At 55.0% G+C, this 21807-nt stretch overlaps 2 protein-coding genes across 2 annotated transcripts in view; one reads left to right on the forward strand and one right to left on the reverse strand.

The window, feature by feature from the left end:
- The first annotated feature begins 1467 nt into the window (after positions 1-1467).
- LHX6 (LIM homeobox 6) lies at positions 1468-14257 on the forward strand. Its single transcript, XM_015824341.1, has 9 exons — positions 1468-1512; positions 2612-2797; positions 2867-2988; positions 9366-9586; positions 12218-12318; positions 12417-12512; positions 12867-13041; positions 13544-13647; positions 14237-14257. The coding sequence occupies exons 1-9, from the start codon at positions 1468-1470 to the stop codon at positions 14255-14257; spliced, it is 1071 nt and encodes a 356-aa protein (XP_015679827.1).
- A 3088-nt stretch (positions 14258-17345) lies between these two features.
- MORN5 (MORN repeat containing 5) overlaps positions 17346-21807 on the reverse strand; it is an 8786-nt gene continuing 4324 nt past the window's right edge. The window contains exon 5 of the mRNA XM_015824354.1: positions 17346-17784. Coding sequence (XP_015679840.1) covers positions 17705-17784 — 80 coding nt within the window. The 3' untranslated portion in view covers positions 17346-17704. The remainder of the gene's footprint in view (positions 17785-21807) is intronic.

Below are 21807 nucleotides of genomic sequence, written 5' to 3' on the forward strand. Positions count from 1 at the left end.
TCTGCCCAGAATATTATCTCTGTCCAGTAGCGGAACGTGATTTGGGTTGCCTGATCTTTCCAGCAAGAGGAAATTGGGGTTTCTTGCGCCTTGAAACCTGGGAAATCCCGAAAGGGGGCAATGAGAATAGTAATGTTTGTCTGTGAGTAACAGCTGCATTGAACACATCTGGGCATCAGTGTATCCATTCTTTTTTTTTTTTTTTTTTAAAAAGGAACATCACAGGAATAAATTTTAGCCCACTTTTAAAAATGCACCTTGTTGTTAAACTTGGATCATTTATCGGAGTCTCTAACTTCAGAACTGGCAAATTAGCCATCCGCATTTGGGTGATTTTTTAAAAAACAAAATTATATATAATTTAGCATGGAGAGGAGCAGCCAAGGAACTGGAGTGGAGAAGTAGTGAAAAGGTCTCCCTTAGGAGCAGCCAGGGACAGAGGGAGCAGGCTGGGAGCTCTTGGGGTGAGGAGGCAGCTGGAGATGGGGGCCAAACGGAGAGAAGCCTCCACATACAAGTAATGAAAGAAGAGACACCCCTGATTCTATGTTTCATGAGCCATTGAGGGAATTTCTGGCGAGGTAGAGAAGAAGGGGGCGGACGGGAGGAACCAGACACCCCCTCCCCTGCCCAAAACCTTGTGCAGCCTCTGAGAAGACAGTGCCTGAACAATTTGGTAGGCATTTTACTTTTTCCTTACGGCAAGGAATGTTTTTTAATGGGCATCTTCGCCCTTCCCCAAAAGGCACGGAGTGTTCTATTCACAAAGGGGGGAGGGGGGGGCTCCCAGACTTCAACCCTGGCTGGACAGGATGGGAAGGAGGCCTGAAGAAGTCCTGGGCTAAATTTGAAGTCCTGCAGCAACTCAGGAAGGCGGTCTCTGCCCTGTGGAGAAGCAGAGTGGCCTCCCCTTCTTTCCCTGCCCTGCCCCAATTGGGGGGGGGGGCAGATTATCCATCTGGGGGCCTCTTCATCTCCAGTCACTTCCTCCAAACTGGCTTCAGGGAAAGCCACAGCTTTCTGGAGACGGGCAACCTGTTGGATTGTCACCTGTGAATGGAGGAGTCCCGGCAGGATTGTCCCCAGGCCAGGGGCTTCTACCTGGGAGGTGAATGCTAGAGGGCTTAGCCCAAGTCCCTCTGGCCTTATAGTCTGTTTCTCAGGCCCTGGAAAGAACTCTGCACGCCCTCAGGGGCAGGCTGTCCTCTGGTTGGGTCTCTGTTGGGAAGGTGCAGGGGAGAAACAGGCCGAGCCTCCCTATCGCCTGAGCCTCCCTATCGCCTTGCGTGCTCCGGCCTCGCCTTCCTCCCCGCCCCATTTAGCCGCAAGCAAGGAAGGAGGAACTTGGGGGGGGGGAATCGTCCCAGGCAAAGGGGGGAAGGAGGAAAAAGGCCTCTCCAGCAGCTGTGAGTCGCGTCTGGGCGGCTGCTGCTGCTGCTGCAGAGAGGAGCTCCTTATGGTGCCCCCATGTTCTGGAAGAACGAGCCCCCGGGCGAGCAGCCACCGGCTGAGGTGAGGCCGAGCCTGGAAAGCAGGCGGGGTGGAGGAGAAGGGGGAGGCGGTGGGAGAGGGGAAGAGAGGAGACCTGTCCCAGCATGGCAGGGGAGAAACGGGCTGCCCTGCTCTTTGGAGAACTGGGTCCCTCCGCTTGGGGAGGGGGAGGCCCGGGGGATCTTGTTGGTCTAGCCTGGGGGGGGGAATCTCGTAGCTGGGAGCCCCCCTGCCCTGCCCTGCATTTTTCCCCAGGCAGGAGGGAGAGTGCAGGTCTGGTCCGTTGGGCAGGGTGTGCCTGGATGTTCCTTCTTTTGGAGAGGGGAGGGGGCCTTCCAGAGGATGAGGTCCCCAGGTCCCCCCTTTTCCAGGTATCCCTTGCTGCTGGTGGGGGGGCTGGTGGTTGTTGAGTGCCAGGAAATTGGGGGGGGGGGGGGGGGGGGGGGGGGGGGGGGGGGGGGGGGGGGGGGGGGGGGGGGGGGGGGGGGGTCCCTCTTCCCGTCGCTGGAGGGAGAGCAAGGGCAGCGCGAGGGGCGCAGGAGAGGCTGGCGTGCCGTCCTGGCCCCCCTAGCCCCCCACCAGCCAGGCTGATTGCCAGGTGCGCGCGCCTCTCCGGCCCGGCGGCGGCGGCGGCGGGGCTAAATGCAGGTGCTTCGGGGCGGCGACTTGGGGAAGCAGGAGGAGGAGGAGGAGGCGGAGGCGCGGCTGGTGCCGCTGCGGTTCTGGCTGGGCAGAGCGAGCGGGCGCGCTGCGGCTGCCTCCGGAGCCGCTGCCCGAGGTGCCCCCCTCCCCCCGCGCCTCTCCTCCCCCGCCCGCCCCGCCCGCCGCCACCGCCGGCTGGTTCAGACGCGCCGCGCTTTCCGCCTCGCCCGCCGCGCGTCTCTGGACGCCGAGCCCATGGCCGCTCGCAAGGTGGGCTTCGTCGTCCGGACGGGGCGGCTGTAGGTGGGGGGCTGGAGCCCCCCGGACGGAGCCCGCCGCCCCCCGGCTGCCCCGCCGCCGCTCTCCCCCGCCATGGTAAGCCTCCGACGGGGCGGACGGGGCCGGGCTGTCGGCGGGCCGTGTGTGTGGGGGGGGGGGATCTCCGGGGCTGACCCGCCGCTCTCTCCGGCTCCCGCAGGCCCAGCCCGACGGGGAGGCTCTGGCCGGCGCCCTGGAGAAAGAGGAGGCGCGCTCGGGCGCCAGCACCCCCTCCACGCCCTCCGTCTGCTCGCCGCCCTCCTCCGCCGCGTCCTCGCTGCCGCCGGGGGCCAAGAGCCTCTGCTCCAGCTGCGGCCTGGAGATCGTGGACCGCTACCTGCTGAAGGTAAGGCGCGGGCTGGGGACGGCCGGGCCGGGCCGGGCCTCGCCTAGCGCGCTTCTCCCTCGCCCGCAGGTGAACAACCTGACCTGGCACGCGCGATGCCTGGAGTGCTCGGTCTGCCGGACGCCGCTCCGCCAGCAGAGCAGCTGCTACGTCAAGAACCAGGAGATCTTCTGCAAGGTGGACTACTTCAGGTAGGCGGGCGGCAGCGCGGGGTCCCCCCACCCCGAAAGTCGACGGCCGAGCCGGCTTCTCCCGCTTGGACGGGGCCGAGCAGAGCAGGCCCCGGCCGTCCGATTTGCTCCGGATGGAGCCCCCTGTTCGCCTCCTTCCGCGAGCTCCGCCGCCGACCGTGGGAAAGGAGCCGAGCCGAGCCGAGAGCAGCCTCTCTCCCTGGGGACGGCCGCTGCGGGCCAAGCGGAAGGCGCGCCGAGCTGGGGGTGGGGGGGCTGCTAAGCGTAACCGCTGCCCGGGAAGGGACGGAAGAGCCCCGAAGAAAAGCCAGGCGCAGCGGCGGCCAGCGCTGCCCCTCGCCCCGCGGCCGAGACCCCCGAAACACCCGCGATCCGGCGGGCCCTTCCGATCGTGTCTGCGGCGGGGCAAAAAAGTCAGCGCGGGGGGAGGGGATCTTAATTGCGGTGCCGGCAATCTCCTCCCACAGCGGTGACTGGAGGCCGATTCCAGGACCCCAGCGCCCCCCCCCGGTCTTTCCCCCCTCGCTCCGCGTCTGGCTCTCTGCCTCGGAGCCCTGGAAGTGGCAGCGGGCCCTTTGAACGCCTGGCCGTCGCCCTCCCCAAAGTCCGGAGCTTGAGCGGCCCGGCCCGGCTGGAGCCAAAAGAGCGCATCGCTTTGGCGCTCAGAGCCCCGATGGGCCGGGAGACGCGCTGCCCATGGCCGCCTTGGGGACCGCCCGCCGGCCGACCTGCGGGTCGATCAAGAGGGGAGGCGGGCGAAGGGATCCTTGGGCTTTTCGGGGGAGCTCAGCCAGGCCCCCAAAATCCCCGGGGCCCTCGAGGAGGGTGGGATGGGCGAAACGCAGCGCGGCTTTCCTTCCCGCCTCCTCTCCGCGTGTTTAGGAAGGACCCAGGTCTGTCCGACGCCTTTCCGAAGAAGTTTCGTTCGGAAGATTCGGAAGGAATCCGGATTCGTTGGGGATCCCGTCCTCTGGCCCCTGCCGCCTTCTGCCCTTCTCTCCCGCCGGTCGCCCTGCGGCGGCGAACCCGTTTTCCCCGATCCAGGAGTGGTTAAAGTTGCGCGCTTCGCCGCCGGGAGACGCGCCTCTCTTCGCGCGCTCGGAAGGAAGGGAGCGAAAGGCGGCTTTGGAAAGCCGGTTCCTACGGAGGGGCCGGCCTGGCTGCAGCGGCGAGGCAGGCGCGACTCCCCCTCGGTCATCATTGCCCCCAAGTTCCTCGGTAGTTCTTCGACGGGCCGTTTTGTTCGGCGAACCGCTTTATTTCGTTGAATTCCGACTGGCGGAATTCCGTCGGCTCCTCTCCTCTCTCGCTCGGCAGGCGAGGCCGCTTCGGGGTTCCTGGGCGCCCCCTCTCCGCTCCTGAGAAAAGACCACCTTGGGGTCAAGCGCGTTGAATCCCGCGGGAAGCGTCCGGCCGGGAAGGGGCAGGCCGGAGCTGTGGGACCTTTGAGTCAATTCGGATCGGAATTCGCCCTGGGGACGGCTCGGACCTGAACCGCCGCTCTCCGGCTAGGAAGCTCCGTTCCCCCATTTCTAAACTGGACGGGGGGGGTCTACCTTTTCCTCCCAGCTCGGCCTTTTTTCCTGGGGGAGCGGCTCCTTTCCGACGACGGAGGCGGGGGACGCGCGGCAGTCCTTCGTTGGCCATCGGGGTTTGGGGCGCCGGCGGGCGAAGGCGGTCGATCTGGAACGGGGTTCCCCAGAGATCCCCTCGGCGAAAGGGGTCCTTTCCACCTGGAGCCTTGAGCGAACCGGCGCAGCCTTGCGCGGCCCCTCGGCAGGTCGGGCCAGCTCCGAAAACCGCCTCGAGAAACCCCGGATTATAATTCCGCTCCGGGCGAGAGCTGCTTCCCCGGCCCGAAGGCAGCCGGGGCACGGAGGGCCGAGCGCTCCCGGCCGGCCCCGCCAAGAGCGGGAGGGCGACGGCCCTGCGGAGAGGACCTTGGGACCCCGTCCCGCCCAAGGCAAAGGGGCCGGCGGAGCGGAATCGGGGACATTGCCCGGCGATGATCCTCGGACCCTGCCGGCTTCCTGCCCGGGGAGCTTCAGCCTCGTGGGGACCCGGCCGCGGGATGGTGGGGAGCGCGCCGCGGAGGAGGAAAACGGCCTCGGTCGCGGCGTCCTTCGGGGCTGCCTGGCCGGCTGCTTCTGGAGTCGTTCGTCCCTTCTCCGCCTCTCCCGGAGCCCCGAAGGGCTCGAGTGAAGGTGCCGAACGTGTCCCGGGTGATCCTGGTTAGGCCTGCCTGAGGGTGACACCCGGAGAGGAGCCGGTCTGGGGCCAGTGCCGGCCTGGGGCCCTCAACCAAGGTGCCGCCTGGGAAACCCCGTGGGAGAAGCAGGGTCCCCACAAGGGCCTCCCCCCCCCCTGCTCTCGACCCTCTTGACCGGCCCCGCCGACCGCTTCCCGGCCGTCCCTCGCCGTCTCTAAGCCAGGGGCGCCAAGCGTTGGGGGCAAAACCCGACTCCGTCTCAAAACGTGGTGGGGATGCTGGTCTCTCTTCTCCCAGCCTTCTCTGGGTCAGGCCCGGCTGAGCCTCTGCCGTCGCCCTGCCTTCCTGGCAGGCCGGGCTTTCCTCCAGGTACCCTCTCTCCAGATGGAAAGGCTCCGCCGCGCTCTGCAGAAAAGGAGCTCGCGGCGTTAATGGCGAGGGCGCGCCTAGATTTTATTTCTAATGTTTAGCAGTCCCCCTGAATCGTTATCTCCAACAATGCACCTCTGTTTCCCCCGAATTTGAGGGTTTTTCCAGTTTCAGGTTTTTAATTCCTGACTCACATAAACAATGGAAAAGGAAAGTGAAAATGCACAAGAGGAGGAACATGCCACCCGTCGCCTTGTTTTTTTGCATGTTAACATGGGTGATGGAGGATTAATTCTTGGGCTAGATTTCTGAAATTGGAGGACACCTTCCCGATGGCCCTTGGAAGACCGAGGGAGCTTAGCAAAATTGCAGGACTCTGGTTCTGGACGGTAACGACGGTGGGGGTGGTCTTGGGGATGCCGCAATTTGGTCAATGAAATCAAATTATTAGGTTAGGAGCACAGACGTCTGGTTCCTCAGCATAGATGGCACGGAAGGTCTGTTCGCTGGGCCCGTCCTTCCTTCGAGGTTTCAGCTTCACAAAATTGTCCTTAGAATTGAGGAAGGGGCTTCTTAGCCCTCCCCCCTCACTTTTGCTTGATTTCTTGAGCACCTGCTTTGAATGAATCGACCCTTGCTGATTTTGATCAGGTTTGTTATGTCTTTGGAAATCAATTTATAATTATGAGATTTGGACTGCTGAGATATAACTTGGCACGGCTCTGGTGGTTTCTAGAAATTTTGGGTAATATTTTTTGTCTGGGGAAAATTAGTTTCTGGAAGACTTTGGAATGCAGAATATCTGTCTGTGTTTTGGCTGAGGTGTTCAGCCAGTTGTGGATTTACAGGGTAGTTCTGTGCAAGGCTATTAATCGAGGACTACAACAGACATCAGGGGAAAGCAGTTGTACTTGTGGACAGACATGCCCAGAGGATTTACCCTGTGGCCACTATCCTGCAGTTATTCATGGAGACCCATTTGGGACAGTGGAATTTCTTCTTAGTACAGTAGATTTCGGTTTATTATTCACGGTGTAGTCAATTGACATTTCCTTGTTAGTTTTTTTATATTCACATTTTTCAGAAAGAAAGCAAAAGAAGGAAATTCTTTCCGTTGTGTTAAAGATAATTTCCAGCATTAGACAGATGGATGTTGGCAACGCAGGCAGAGAGGGGAGAAAGATTCATTCAAGGCTGCTTGGAGGATCTACAATTCGTGAGATAGAAAAGCTACACGGAAGCGGTTTTGTGGTCTGCCAGAGATTTTAGTGCAAATATCATCAGTCATTCCTCTACCTTATTCAGTTATTCGGTTATTCAGTTATAATAGAATCCAACAAATCCTTTCAGTTATAGCACAGCTGCATAAAGCAGAGGCGGTGGGGACAGAGCGTGCCTTAGTTTCTTTTAAAAACTGAAACTGCTTTTACTCTGGAAGGCCTCAGAAGACTTTCGGGTCCCAGCCATTTTTGGGGAAAAAAACACCTTCCTTTTTATCCCAGCTTCTTCCACGCTAAGTCCTGGCGTTCAAAACAGGTTCTAGAGGCTTTTGTTTAAATTAAACGCATCCTGATTTCGCCTGGTGCCAAATTTAAGTGCAGAGCACTAATTTAAACCTGAAAGCAGGACTGTTTCTCTATTGTTGTCTGGCTGCATCTGCAGAGCGAACGCTGCAGGAGAATTTCAGGGCCGGCAGTTAGGCTGTGTGAGATCGGTGGCCCCTCGCCCTGGATCTGTTGCCCTTCCACCTTGTTTGGGCTGAGAGAATGGATCCCGAGGCTTCTTTAGAGGTCTAATAACTAGGATATTCGCCCTGTCCCATTTTAAGAAAAACTCAATAATAAGCCATCTGCTTACTGTGTCATATTTACTTTGGCTGCTTTAGCGTCTGCCAGGTTTTATTTTGTTCTTCTTGTCCTTGATGATTCTTCAAAGTGCTTTGAGCTTTTTTTATTTTTAGCGTGCTTTAAATGACCGTGCCCATACAGGACAAGTTTTACAAAAATAGAAATTTTTTGTTAAATTTTTGGGAAAATGTGTTAGTCTAAATTGCCGTTAAAAAAGAGAAACAGTCTTTGGAAAGGCACGTCTCTGGGTGTGAAGCAGAGATTGCAGAAAGACATAATTAAGGAATGGTATTGGGTAAAAATGCCCGCTGTAATGAATATCAGCTATAATCAATGTGCTGAAATCTATTAATTGGAAACCTTGGCAACTTCTAGTTGAGATATGAATACGGAGTAAGATAGGTGGTATAAATCCAGGAAAAAAATCTTCTGTCTTTGATGCAGTCTGAAAGAGCAGCTATTTTGTTGACAAAGATCTGGGCTTTTCCCAAAGCAGGAATGAAAAATTAATTATCATGGCCCTTTGTTTGTGCAGGCATCTAAACCAAGCATCCCATCATTGGTTCACTACATTCCCCATATGCAAGAAATTAGACATTGGTCCCTCCCTTTTTTTGCCTCCATCCCCCACCTCCAAAGAGAAATTAAAAATTAAAAAACCACTGGCATTGGGTCTGCTCTGGCACAAAACCCTTTTAATCTGTGGGGTTTTAAAAAAATTTCTGTATCCCTTGGGCCAAAAGGATGGAGGATCGGATAGGTGCCAGCTCAGGTGACGTTCTCCAGAACCAATTTCAGTTGCTTGTTACTGACCGTGGTTTGGGGGCCTCGTGAGCTCTCCATCTCTCTCTTTTTGGTAAAAAAACAAACAAACAACGGGTGGCTTCCAGAAGCCAGGTGTACTTTTTTTGGAGCTGAATCTTGAGAACTTGAAGTCAGTTGTTTATTGTTAATTTCTCCAACGAGGACCGTCGGTCTGCTCCGCTCTGCTCTGGCTCCCCTTGTGCAGAGGCTCAGGAAGTTGGCTGGTGGAGGGGGAGTGTCAGAAGGTGGCTAGTCCTCAGCATCTCCTGCCCAGCCTCTCACGGCCGCCTGCGGCTGTGTGCGTTGCGCCTCCAAGCAGCCTGTGATCACTCCAAGAAGTGAGCCAAAGAATGTATTGTGCATACATTTTTCCCCCTCGGCTCTCTCCTTCACTCGAATCGAGACTCCTTCCAAGGAGGAGAGCATACAGAAAGCGAAGCCCCCCAGGGTGACTGGGATGTAGCAGAGGGAAGTCCTGAATAGGAGGGAAGCCATCTGCAAAGAAGGGGGGGAGGGGCTATTTCAGACTAGGGAACCCCTGCAAAATTTGGGGAAAAGGACAGAAGTAGAGAGGATAGACACCCCAGAGAAGAAGGTGAACGACCAGCTTTTATTCCTTTGATGCATTCTGCAAGGAAGTTGTTTAGCAACTAGAATCTTGTCTGCCGTCCTGTTTTAATGAAAGGGAATTTTGAACCAGGACTGAAATATTCCTCCTTGCCAAGAAAATAACTAGAGGACCCTATTTTGGGATCCTTGCAGCCTCCCTGTGATTTCAGCCCGTTTTATGACATGTGTTGTTTGGGGGGCAGTTTTAGCTAGCATGGCTGCTGCCCTCTCCTTAAAGTCGACCTTTGATAGCATAAAAGCACAATTCTCAAAACATCTGCTTTGAGACCAGCCCTTGAAGCGATCTGAGTCGATGGTGCAAGCTAGTATTTATCACCATGTCTGGGGAGGTCTCCCATTTGGGGTCCGAGAGTGCTGAGTTGCTGACGTTCTGCAGATCCTGCCATTTAGATTCCCCCAGGGGGGGATGGGGAGGATTTGGCATTTCTGCATTTGGGGCAGAAAGTTGGAAGACGAAAAACAAAATGACTCCGATTGTGGACAATCGTAGTCATTCGGCTTCTCCTCTCCCTTTTCAGTCGGTTTGGTACCAAATGTGCCCGCTGCGGGAGGCAAATCTACGCCAGCGACTGGGTGCGGAGGGCTCGGGGCAACGCCTACCACCTGGCCTGCTTTGCCTGCTTCTCTTGCAAGAGGCAGCTCTCCACCGGAGAAGAGTTTGGGCTGGTGGAGGAGAAGGTCCTGTGCCGGATTCACTACGACACCATGGTGGAGAACCTCAAGCGGGCAGCCGAGAACGGTAGGTGGCCCTCTCAACTCACCTTCCCTGGTGCGAGAGGAAAGAGATGGTGGCCCTGGTCTGGCCACAGAGCCTGACTGTGTAGCCTCCTCCATGCGGTCCTGAAGGTCTGAAGAACCTCCTCAAATCTCTCCTTCGCCCGCATCTGTTTGACTTAGGCCGAGTGTAAGATGCCTTTTTGAGCAGAAGGTTCTCCATCCATCCAACTTCTAGCCATCAAAGGTGCGAGGAAACCAGGATGGGCCAGGCTCTCTCTTAACACTTGGCAGAAATTCCCCCGCTTTTGATTTGGTGTCGCTTTCCTTCCTGGATGCTGGGCAGGTCTTTAGGGGCTGAAATATTTCAGTGTAAAATGCAGATTATAAAATAGCGACCAAAAGCCCTGTAACGTAACAGCCAGGAGAGGGATCCACTCAATTTCCCCCTGGTGCCTAGAGGCACAGTGGCCTTTGCTTACCACCACTGAATGTGATTCCATGTCTAAGCTAGCATATATCTTGGATTTATCTTGAATTGCTCTCTTTAAAAATCGCAGGCCAGACTTGGGTTCTCCATGAGTGTGGTTATTCGTAGGATGCCCCCAGTTCTCTTTTCCAGGTTTTCTTTCCCACGCCTTGACAAAGATGCGGAGAAAAGGCCAGGCCTGGCTCAGTTGACCTGACACAACTTTCCTCCTTCTTTTTATCAAACGAACGTGCACGGGATTCCCAAGAGACAGAACTTTGCTCAAGTGTTAAGAAGTTAAAAAAAAAAATCGAGATTTTTTTCCTCTCTCTTCTTGAGCAAATGCAAAAGAAAAAGAAAAAAAAAGAGGGGGGGGCAGAGAGAGAGGAAGAGGGTGCAATGGGCCCTCCTTGCCCAGCAGATGGAAACGATTTTCAGAAGGGGGGAAAGCGAAGAAGGAGGGGAAATCTGAAAATGAAAATAATCAATGTTTCTGTTTACAAGGTTTAAGCAAGGAGATGAAAACAAAATCAAAACAAGATGCCAAAGCGGGATGCGGTGGGAGGCTGGGAGGCTGAGCGCTGGCTTGTGGCGCATCCTTCTCCTGACCAGCCTGGCTTGGCAGCTGGCTAGGCGTGGATTTGGACCCGGGTTCAGAGGCCTTCTGGGTGGCCCCGAGAACGGGGTCTCCTTGACCTCCTGTCTGAGGAAGGAGAGGCAGAGGACCTACCTTGGAGGCCAGAAACGAAGGGGGTGGCAAGCAAGAGAGCAGAAGGGAAGCCCTCCAAGGTCTTCCAGCCCCAGAGAAGTTTCCACGAGTCCTTCAGGGCTGGTCTTTCTCCCCTCCTGAAGTTGGCAGAACCTCTAGGAGGCGTGCCTAGGAAGAGAGGGGCCTTCCCACCCGCAAAGATCAGCAGATCAATGGGTGCCTTTGGCCATCCTTTGGGGCTCTCTGTCTTGCATGGTCATCCCAGGTGGCCACCCAGGTCAACTTCTCTTCTGCTCCCCAACCCAGTCGGGCGGGCCTTCAAAGATGGCCGCTGTTTATTGGGCTTCGGCATCCCTCCCGCCAAAGCCCTGCAGCCTGGGTGGGTGGGAAACATGGCCCCCTCCCTTTATCTCCCTGGATGCCAGGAGTTCCCTGCAGGGCACCAGGTCAGCTTGGTGGGCAGGGATGGGCAGAGGCCAGGTGGCAGCTGAGCTTGTGGCCTGCACTCTTTCCTGCAGACCCCTGGGAGGGGACGCCAGTCAGCCCATCCGTCCTTCTGTCCGTCCGACGGAGCCTAAGCCTTCCTCTGGGACCTGCAAAGCGATTTTGCCTGCACGGGTCGTCCAGAGAAAGGAAAATAAACAGATGTTGCTGCGGCTGACTTCCATTAATCACCCCACAGCAAGGAGTCAGCTCGCTCAAGAAGAGAAGGAAAGAGAATTCCTTCAGCCTGGCCCAAGATAACCACCTCCCAGCCTCTTGAGAAGGCGAGGAACGTCTGAATGCAGCCGCCGGTGGGTTCCCACGCTGGTGGCTCTTTCTCTTACGCTGCCCAGCCCTGGAGTTTCTCCTTGCACTCCGAAGCCCATGGGGCTTAAAGGGACTGACTGATGCTGCAAGAACCCCCTTTCTTTGGGTCTGACACTGAGTGGGGTTTGGCCCCAAACTCGACGCAAGCACGGTGTTGCTGAAATCACATTCCTCATGCTCCCTTGCCTCTTGACGGATTTTATTTATTCAGTTTATCTTGCTATCCAGAGTGGCTTACAAGGCGATAAAAGCAGATGTATAAAAGGAGTTATAAATACAGGAACAGTTAAAAGGGAAGGGATTAAGTAGACTAAACAGAGTTGTAAATGCCGGAGTTGGCCTACAGAGCAATTTTCCCTGAGCAAGGGGACCTGAATGGCACCAGGAGAAGGGATGAAAGTCACCCACGTTGAATCCCAGCCCCAGAAATTCAGGGCCCAAAGAAAGATGTGTCGGTGGAGCCTCCAAGCACGCCTGAAGTCTACCTGTGCCAGGAGAGGTCCCTCTGAAAGGCTGGGAGGCTTTCCTCGTCTCTTTCTGCAGCAGTGCAGTTCAGCGGATGGGGGACTGGACCTCCTGTCCATAAGCCCCGGCTGGGAGATAAATCCGGCCCTGCCGAGTCTTTCCCCCCCTCCAAGGGTCTCCGCTCATCCCCCTTTCTCTTGCAGGGAACGGCATCACTTTGGAAGGGGCCGTCCCCTCCGAGCAAGACAGCCAGCCAAAGCCTGCCAAGCGAGCCCGGACCTCCTTCACGGCCGAGCAGCTGCAGGTAGGGAGAGGTCTGGGGGGTGGGAGGGCTGAGGAGTGGGGAGGATACCAGTTCCTGGGGAGGGGTCTCACCTTATACCTCTCCGCTCCCCCATGTAGGTCATGCAAGCCCAATTCGCTCAGGATAACAATCCAGACGCCCAGACTTTGCAAAAACTGGCAGACATGACTGGGCTCAGCAGGAGAGTTATTCAGGTGAGGGTTTGCTTGTATAACCCCCTCCCCCCTCCTGGCACTGATGATGTTACCTAGTTGGGTAATGAAACGTCTGCGGGAAAACCACCCAGCTCAGAGAGCACCAAGGGCCCCACATATCGGGGGGCCTACTTAGTCCAGCCGGTTCAGAAGCAGAGGTGGCTGCCAGCTCCTTGGTCCTCTACTTCTGGGGTATCTGGTCACTTACTTCTCCTGGCCGCCCTGATTTTGTGTGGGCTTCGTTTCCTCTGCAGCTTCCACCTCCCTGGAGGTGCTTCACGGAGGCAAAATAAGAATAATTGCTGGGGGTTTTTTCTTCCAACCGTGGGGCACCCCTCCTCCCTCTTTCTCCAGGTTTGGTTTCAGAACTGCAGAGCCCGGCACAAAAAACACACCCCTCAACACACGGTGCCGCCCTCGGGGGGCTCCCAGTCCCGCCTCCCTTCCGTGCTGCCGGAGGACCTCCACTACTCCCCGTTCAGCGGTCCAGAGCGGGCCAGGATGGTGACCCTCCACAGCTACATAGAGAGTAAGTGGAGGACAGGGAGGGGCGGGGGTAGTGCTGGCCAGCCTTTCGAGTCACTGCCGCGATTATTTTGCTGGCGGTGGAAAGGAGACCACACGGAGGAGAACAAGAGAAAAGAGGTGGAAGGTTAGAAGTTGAGGTTGTTGCCAGCCTGCTGCTTTGCCAAAATCTTGATTTTCTGCATCAAGGGGTCTCTTCTTGGGGAGGGGTGAGAGGGGCCCCCTTTTCCTGCCAGAGCAGAGGGTTGAAGGGCATTGGGGGCCAAACCTGAGCACCACAGTCCCCTCCCCCATGCAGGATGAGCCCCCAAAGGCAGGAGAAGCGATCAGCAAAAAGGAAGGAGCTTTAGTTGTGTCTGCAAACACACAAGGTAGCAGCTTTCCTTGAAGTGATAGCGAACAAGGTTTTCTGCACCCTTTTGTGTTTCTCTCTCCCTTTAAACCCACGCACTCCGTGGACAGCCCCCGGGTGGCTGGCAATCCAAGTGGTCATCTCTTCTTTGCAGGTCAGGTCCAGTGTGGACAAATGCACTGCCGCCTCCCCTACGGCACCCCCCCTGTGCACCTAAAAGCCGACATGGAAGGAGCGCTCTCCAGTAGAGGGGAGAAGGTAGGAAGGGGGGTCCGACGGTAACCAGGGCTGTTTCTGCAGCCCTCTGTGATGCTGAGGGGAGCCCCCACCCCGAGTCCCTGATCCAGAAGCATCCCCTTCAGAATTTGGGGTCCAGAAGTAAGTCTCCCCCTTTCCCAGTGGAGGGCAATTTCCTGCTCTCCTTCGCTTCCTTCCGGCTGCCTCTGACTCCGCTTGGCTCCCTGATCGGCTAAGAATGAAATCTGGGTCAGTTCACCTCATGCCTGGCTGCTTGTCTGGCCTTGCTGGTGGGAAGACCGAATGGGGAGGTGGGGAAGAGACACCTCTTCCGCCTTCTTGTCCTGATCTCCCAGACCCCACCTGTTCTGCCCCACGTTTGCTCCAAGTAGTCAGCCATGCCTGTCTGGCCATCAACCGGCTTGTTTAGGGCACGGAGGGTCAAGTGGGTCTCACTGGATGTCTTCAGCCCCCCAGCCCTGCCAGGGCCACCTTCCCAGTGGGGGCATCTCACATAATGCGCTTTGGGGAGGGAAGGCAGGTCCCCTTCTGGCCCCCACTTCTGTTCTCCTGCAATGCCTCCCAAGCTTCTCTCTGATTTCCCCGGCAGGTGATCTTGTTCCAGTATTGACTCCTCCCTTTCCTCGACTCCCGGGACTTGTGAGGCCACTGCTGCTTCATCTCTCCACCATTTCCTCCCTGGCCACCAAGGGACCTTCAGCCTGAGAACCCCCTCACGGTCTTCTCCGCCTGGGCTTCTAACCTGGATCTCGCTTGCCCTGGCTGTGGCCACCAGCCGCTGAGCATTCCCCGGTGCTGTTCTTCATCTGGTGGACGTGCTGGCTGGTGAAGACTCTGGGCAGGGCCTTCTCTGGGAGACCGAAGTAAGGATGTCTCTTGCCGTCTGCTCCAAGTGTAACCAACGCAAGGACAGAAGCTGTGCCGCCTGGGCTGAACCGTTCGAACGTGGAACGCTGTCGATCTTCAACCTAAGAATCAAGTCTACCGTACAGTCAACATTCAACCTTTCGATGGAAATGTGGACGGAAGGTGGAGACATTGCCCGTTTCAACAGAGGGGACCGTGGATCTTGTTCTGTCGATTCCTTTTCAACTCTTCAGGCTTTTGATTTTCCCTGTAAGCAACATCGGTCTGTTTGGGGGACCGGCAGGACTTTGCGGCCCTCAAACCAGAGGCTGGACCTGCCCTGAGGGGCGACCCTCCAAGCTAAACTCTCACGGATGCTTCTAATCCCATCGCCCAACAGCCGGTGGGAAAATGTCTGTCTCCCTAAATCTTGGGAGCAAAATCCAATGAATTAAGTCTCCAGCCTTTGCGCAGAGCTGAGAAAATGTTTTTAAAAACCTCTAGTGGCAACATCAAACTTTGGAAAGAAACTTGGGGGTGACAGAAAACGTGGGACTTTTTGCTGCCAGGACTGTGGAGAAAACTGGAACTTCTCTCTCTCTCTCCCTCTTATTTAATGGCGTCCGGCGTTCTCAGGTTGTGCTAGACGGAGCAACGGAGCAAAAGCACTTGGCCTTTCTTCGCAGCCTCAAGCTTCCTCTTGCTAGGCTGGGCAGCTGCTAGGTCAACTGGCCCGTGAACTGGCCTTTGGGAAGGAAGGTCCTGGTTGGGGCATCCCCCAGGCCTGGGCCAGGGCCACCACCTCCCCAACCAGCCTCATTGCTCCTTTCTGGCTGGAAGGGCACGGAGGAGGCTCCATATTCTCCCAGGACTTCCTACCCAAAGACACAGGCATTGTTCTCCCTCCCTCCCTCCCGCTGGAGAGCTCTTGATCTAGGCAGATCCCCCACTTCTCCTTGGGCTGAGATGGCACGGATGATATTACCTAGTTGGGTCATGAAACGCCTGCAAGGACCCCACCCTCCAACCCTGAGCTCTAGATATGCTCCTTTATTGGCATGACAGCCCATTTCCACAGTTCTGCTGCTTCGTGGTCCACCCGGGCTGCTCGGATGGCCCTTCAGCAGTGCCCAGCGCGACCTGTTTCCTGAGAATTAACTTGGAGCGCGTAGCCTCCAGTTGCGTGTTTCTTGGTGGTCCTGGGTGGCCGAGGCCTTGAGTGCAGGAAAGGAGGCCGGGCGCAGAGTGACCCTTGAACTTCCTGACTCAGACGTCCGGCTGAATTGCGGTGGAGACAGAGGTCACCCTCCCTGGCAGCTGTGAGCGTTGTGTGGGTGTCTCAACTGCCTTTCTTTCAACAGGAAAGCTTTGGTGGGTCAAGCAGTGGCTTGGAGTGAGCTGCTTTTTCAGTCCCTCCGTGCCACTAGGAGGAGGAGGAGGAGCAGGAGCAGGGACCCAAGGGTGGGGGTCAGTCCCAGAGGAGAGAAAAGGTTTTGTCTGGTTGTTCTGCGATCCCCAAGCAAAGGTTGTTTTTTTCTTCCTTGCAAAAGTCAGGGTCCACCTTTTTACACACGGCAAATTTTGCTCCACTCTTGCAAAACTGGAAAGCATTAAATGGATGTTTTGATCCATTCATCATTCACTAAATGGGTGTTTCTGGAAAATGAAGGCCTGCCCCAGAAGAGGAAGATGGATCCTCTTTAGATTAGCATCTCGTTAGCCTATGTCTTCGTCCTGGGCAAAGCCGTCCATCTACGTACATTTAAAAAAAACACACAAACACACAGTTGAGCAAAGGTGCCCCCTGACCTTGAATGAGCAAACTCTGTGCATGCTCAGAGATCCTCCTGGAGGGTGGACTTCTCTGCCCGTAAAATCCCTATTTTTGCCAATACTGTACTTCCAACAACGCCTCCAGCATTAGGGTAATTTAAAACATGAACAGAATCCTTCATATCATTCACTTCTCACAGTCACACTGTGAAAAACTCCTAGCAAATTTGCTAACATCCTAATACTGAGGGCCAGCAATTAACAAGATTAGTCAAAATCTATGTAACTCGATTCCCTACAAATAACACGCTTTGGAATTCAGCATGGATTGTAGTTCCCTTCATGGATATGAATTTTCTATAGCTCTAAGAGCTGAGAAAAAGTAAGTGGAATCTTCTAGTGGGATCTGGAAAGACAAAGGAGGTTCCAAAATTAATTTTCAGTAAATTAGAAGGGCAAAACTTTGTTTGAAAAGCCTGAAATAGTCACAACGCATATTGAATTTAAGCATGTCGGGCTTCTGGGGTCTCAGAAGAGCAGCGTAACGTCTGTCTCCCTCTTTCTGCTTTTCCTTTTTTTAAAAGCTGGGGTGAACAGAATGGGGAGGGGGGTTCACCAACTAAGCGGCAGACAGAGAAGTAACTGCCTGGCCTGGTCAGGAGAAGCTGGGGGTCCGGAGCTGTGCCAAATTGTCTCGGGAAAAAGAGCAGACTGTTTTGTTTGTAGATTGTGGCAATTTGTGCATGTCTAGGTGAACATGGCTAAAAATAACCTTTGGAAGAACAGGCGGTCAGGACTGGTATTTATTTAAAAAATAAAGAGACGAGGGGTGGGCGCGGTGGGGGGGGAGGGAATAGAGCAAAAAAAAAAAAGAAAAAAATGTAAAGCACTTTTTTTAAAAACAAAAGAAAACAAAAACGGTCAAAACCAATGTTTGTTTTACTAGCTCCCTTTTACTGTCGTGCTTTGTAAATGTCTTATTTGTGTAATAAATAAAGTCAAGTCAAGTCGAGGTGCGGGCACTGACATCAAGGAAGGATTCCCTTTTCTTTGCTTGGGAAAACGCCCCCCCCCCCCCGGTTCTTGGTTCTTCAGCCCGGCTCCCCTTCTTTTCCTTGGGTCCTCCATGCAGATGGCAAAATCTGGTTCCTTCTCTCCTGGGGAGAGGCCAACGAAGCCAGAGGGCAAAGGGTGGTCTCTGGGGCTTCTGAGGGGGTCTTTGCCCACCGGTTCATCTTGGGAGAACCTGACTGTAATCTTGGGTGATTGGCTCACCATTTCCACTTATTGCCGCCGCCGATGAAAGGAAAGCCGTCGGGCACGGCTCTCCTGGCAGGGGGAGGCCAAGTCGGCCTTAATGGAGAAATTATAGGGAGAGGGTCCTCAGGCACGGAAACCCAAGGGGAGCCGGCTTCTTCCTCCTCGCCCTCCGCCAAGCTCACTTCTTCGGCTTGAAGCCAACGCACTCGTCCCAGCCTTTCCGGCACGTCTTCACAATCCAGTCGTGCTCATCATCATCTGGGTGTGTGTGTGTGGTTAATTGTGGTAGGGGGGAGACACAAAAGGAGAATTAAAATGGATTTCATTCAGGGTGGAGGGGGGGGTGGCTCTCTTGGCCTCTCCTTGTCAAACTGGGGGGTTTTGGCCCCGGGGCTGAGCGAGGAACAATAAAGACTAAGATTTAAGACATAAAAGAAGGATTTCTCAAGGCAGGGCAGATAATAAAAAGGAAGCCAAAGTTTCCTCTTAAAGAGAAAGCAAATGTATTTGAGCTGGTAAAGAGGCACTTGGGTGTTGCTTGCTGTTGGTTTAGCAAGGCAGCTTGACTTGGAAGTAAGCCCAACTGAGTTTAAATAGGGTTTACTCCAGGTAAGTGGGCACAAAATTAGTCTAATTATTTGCCTTGGACGTGACTACAGTCTGATTGCCTTTTAACAACTCCATTAATTTCATCTAGGTTGTTTTTCATACTGTCAAAGCCTCAGCCTTTGTTCAGGAGATTTCAGAAAGCGTGGAAGCGGTGAGCTTATGATTTAATAAGTTTGAGGGGTCCCCTGCATTGATGGGGAAGGGGGGAAAAGGCCATTTTAATCGTGTCCACTGGAATGCCCTGAATCTTAAGCTCGCATATAAACCGATCTAAATTCCATTTTGCTTAGGTGTTCGATGGCTAATCTGGTAACCGGTTCAAAACTGACGCAGCCTCTTTCCCTGGGTTAAGGAAATGGACTCCAGGACCCCCAATAAATATATTTTCATTCCTTCTTGCCTGTGGGAACCCAGCTTGTATCCGTGTCACAATTCTCCAGTTGTGGCCATGAGGTGAAGGGGTGGCAACTGAGCCTAGGGGCTCCCCAGTGAGATTTTGGAGGGGCTAAATGTCCCCTTGCTGCTGTCCCGAGAACGTCCAGGCTGCCTGGGGTACAGCTGGCCCGAGGTCACCCGGGCGATTTGCCACAGCTTAGGGCCACCCGCAGGAAGACGGGGCTGGATGCTGCACAGCCAGGAGCACAAATCCTGCCTCGCAACTCTCTTCCGAACCTCCTGCGCTGGCTCTGGAAAAGGGCTGTGATTCTGCCTGGTTGCAGGAGGGACCCGTCTCTACACTCACCGCCTTCCCTGCAGGGGAAACCACCAAGACCTTTGACCAGGCAAAGGACAGGAAGCCAGGTATTTTCCAAACGCCTTTCCCTCTGGGGGGGGCTTCTCCTGCTTAAACGGGGAGGGATGCAAAGGGAAGGGAACTGCCCAGCCAAAGAGCAACTTAGGGGGATCCTGGATCACCCCCAACTCTCTCACTGGACCTATCCTCACGGGCAGGCAGCCGACGGAGAGAGGGGGACGCAGGGGCTGGCCTGGCCTGGTGGGGATAGCCGAGCGAAGGGTTAACGGCTGGGCTGTGCGCTGGAGAGGAAGAGGAGGCAGGCTGCCTGCTAATCACGCCTGTTCCCGGGCCCTGAATCGGTGCAGCTGTAGCCTCTTCAGCATGAAACAAGGCAAACTGGGTTTATTGTGCTGAACGAGTTTGGGTCTCCTCCCTGATTGTTGGTAATTGGCGGCCAGGGACTTAACAGCCTCTCGATCATCTCTTCCCGCACTCTACCTGACGGTGCAGCTAACAATTTGAATCACAGATGCCGCTCGGGCTCGGCAGCAGCTGCTCGCTCGTTAACCGCCCCGGTCCCTCCTCACGCCGTCCCCGGCAGCTTCCTCGCCCCGCCACACCGGGGTGAGCCTGAAGAGTTGGGTTTTTCATCCATATTTAAAATGGAATTAAAAGCCCGGACAGACTCTGATTAGCGCTGCCAGACGACAAAGTTGTAATTACCTTCCTCTCTTTTTCTTTTTAGCTAAGACAATTGTTGGGCGATATGAACAGGGACATCTTCGCCCTAGATGCGATTTCCTTTTTTTTTTTTAAAAAAAAAGTGGTACTGAGGGTCGGGCGGGGGGAGAAGAGGGGGAAGCGAGAATACAAATACTCTTTAATCAAGTAGAAATTATCACCCTGGTGCAATTAGGCGCTCTGTCTTTCGTTGGGGAGGAATCCCATTGGGACGCGATTAAATTCATTCTCTTTGCGCCTCCTCTTTCCAGCGGCCCCCGTTTGCACCCGAGGATGAGAGTCCCGGCTGGGCCGAGGAAGGGCCCAGCAGCAGAGCGGGTGGCAAAGACACCCTGGATTGGCATCCTTTGCATGCCAACCCAGGCAGGGCAGGAGAGGCCCATGGTAGCCACGAAGGCATGGAATCCATGGGGAGTATCCATATTTACCTTGGTTTTAAGGAAGCCTGGATGGGGTTTTTAAGAAGGTTCTTAAGGCGGTGTTGGGCAACCATTTGTCTGAAATGGTCTACAGTTTCCTGCTTGAGCAGGGGGTCTGGACTAGAAGACCTCCAAGGTCCCTTCCAACTCTGTCATTCTGTTATTCTAGAATCAAGATGAATTCTTAGCACAGTCCCTCAAGCTCTAATAAAGGTCCCCATGCAGAATAACAGAACAGGATGACAGAATTGGAAGGGAACTTGGAGGTCTTCTAGTCCAACCCCCTGCTCAGGCAGGAAACCCTAGAGCCTAGACCATTTCAGACAAGTGGCTGTCCAGTCTCTTCTTAAACACGTCCATGGAGGGAGCACCCATAACTTCTAGTGGCAAGCTGTTCCACTGGTTAATTGTTCTCACTGTCAGGAAATTTCTCCTTAGGTCCAGGTTGCTTCTCTCCTTGATTAGTTTCCACCCGTTGCTTCTCGTCCTCCCTCCAGGTCGACCTAATCTCCTAAGAGTAGGTCGGCCCCCTCTTCTTTGTGGCTGCCCCTTAGATACTGGAACTCCGCAGAGCCATTTCTCCTGAAGAGGCTGCCATGTTTTAATGCCAAAGTGGGGAAGTATCTCTACTTGCTGTTTTCCTCCCTCCTTGTCCAACACCTCCCCCCCCCCATGCCATCAAGACCCCAGCTGGATTCTGTCTACGTATCCAGAGTGGAGAGCTGAAACACAAACCTTGCTTGTTATTCTTGGCAAGGCAGGAATTAAATCTTTGCAGGTTTCAAGTAGTCCTTATTTTAGGGCCTGGAAACCCAGAGTGTGGGCAAGGAGCCAAGCATCGTGCACCCTGCCAGGAGGCTGCTGCCGAGGCCTGGACCCCCAGCCTGGCAGGGCTCCCCCAGGGACCTACCGAGGCCTTCCTCAAATGGGAGGGAGGCGCTTTTAGGTGGAGAGGCTGGGGGGGGGGAAGCGATTGGGACCCTGGCACCCTGAATGCCCACAGCTGAATCCCACCAGGTCCTCCTGGTGAGCCCTCACTGGCGGTCTATGGCCAGGCAGCCACGGAAAAAGTCACCTCCAGAACATGGGAAACACACGATCCGGCCTATTTTACACCCGTGTCTCTTGGCTCAGACTGTGGGCCTTCAAGAGGCTGACGGGAGCACTGAAGACTCATTCAGGGACACTTTCCTACTCTGGCTTCAGAATGCTGTCCTTCCTCTAAAATTTGTCCAGGGCTGAATTAAATAAGAGCCACCCTGCGTCTACCTTACCTGGCGTTCTCAACCCTGGAGACCAGTTTCAGCTCAAAAGGTTCTGCATCTGCAAAGCTTCCAGTGCCGAGCTGCATGCATTTCCTTCTGACCCCAGGCCCAATTTTGGGCCTTGCTAATTGACAGCTCTGAGGATCAGGGCTGCGTGAGGGACCCTCTTTCCTCTCAAAGGGGTTCCCTGACAAAACCAGATCCTTTGGGTTAGTCTAAAGGAAGCTGCACCAAGTGGCGATTTCTGAAGCAACGGCTGCACTGACCCACATGTTGACCCACCGAATATATATGCAGGAGGAAGAGAGAGAAAAAAAGAGAGGCACTCGCTCACCCATCCCATCTCTGCCATTCAGAGGGCTGTGCGATGGAAACCAGCACACAATTGACACAATTTGTTTTGTTCCCTGCCCAGGAGCAGACTCAAAAGAGCTCACGATTAATTTCGGCATAAACCGAACATTCTTGCAAACAGGTCTGGCGCCCGTTCTTTGAAGAATACACTGATTAC

Source organism: Protobothrops mucrosquamatus, unplaced genomic scaffold, assembly GCF_001527695.2.
Source record: "Protobothrops mucrosquamatus isolate PMUCROS unplaced genomic scaffold, P.Mucros_1.0 scaffold2208, whole genome shotgun sequence".
NCBI lineage: Eukaryota > Metazoa > Chordata > Lepidosauria > Squamata > Viperidae > Protobothrops > Protobothrops mucrosquamatus.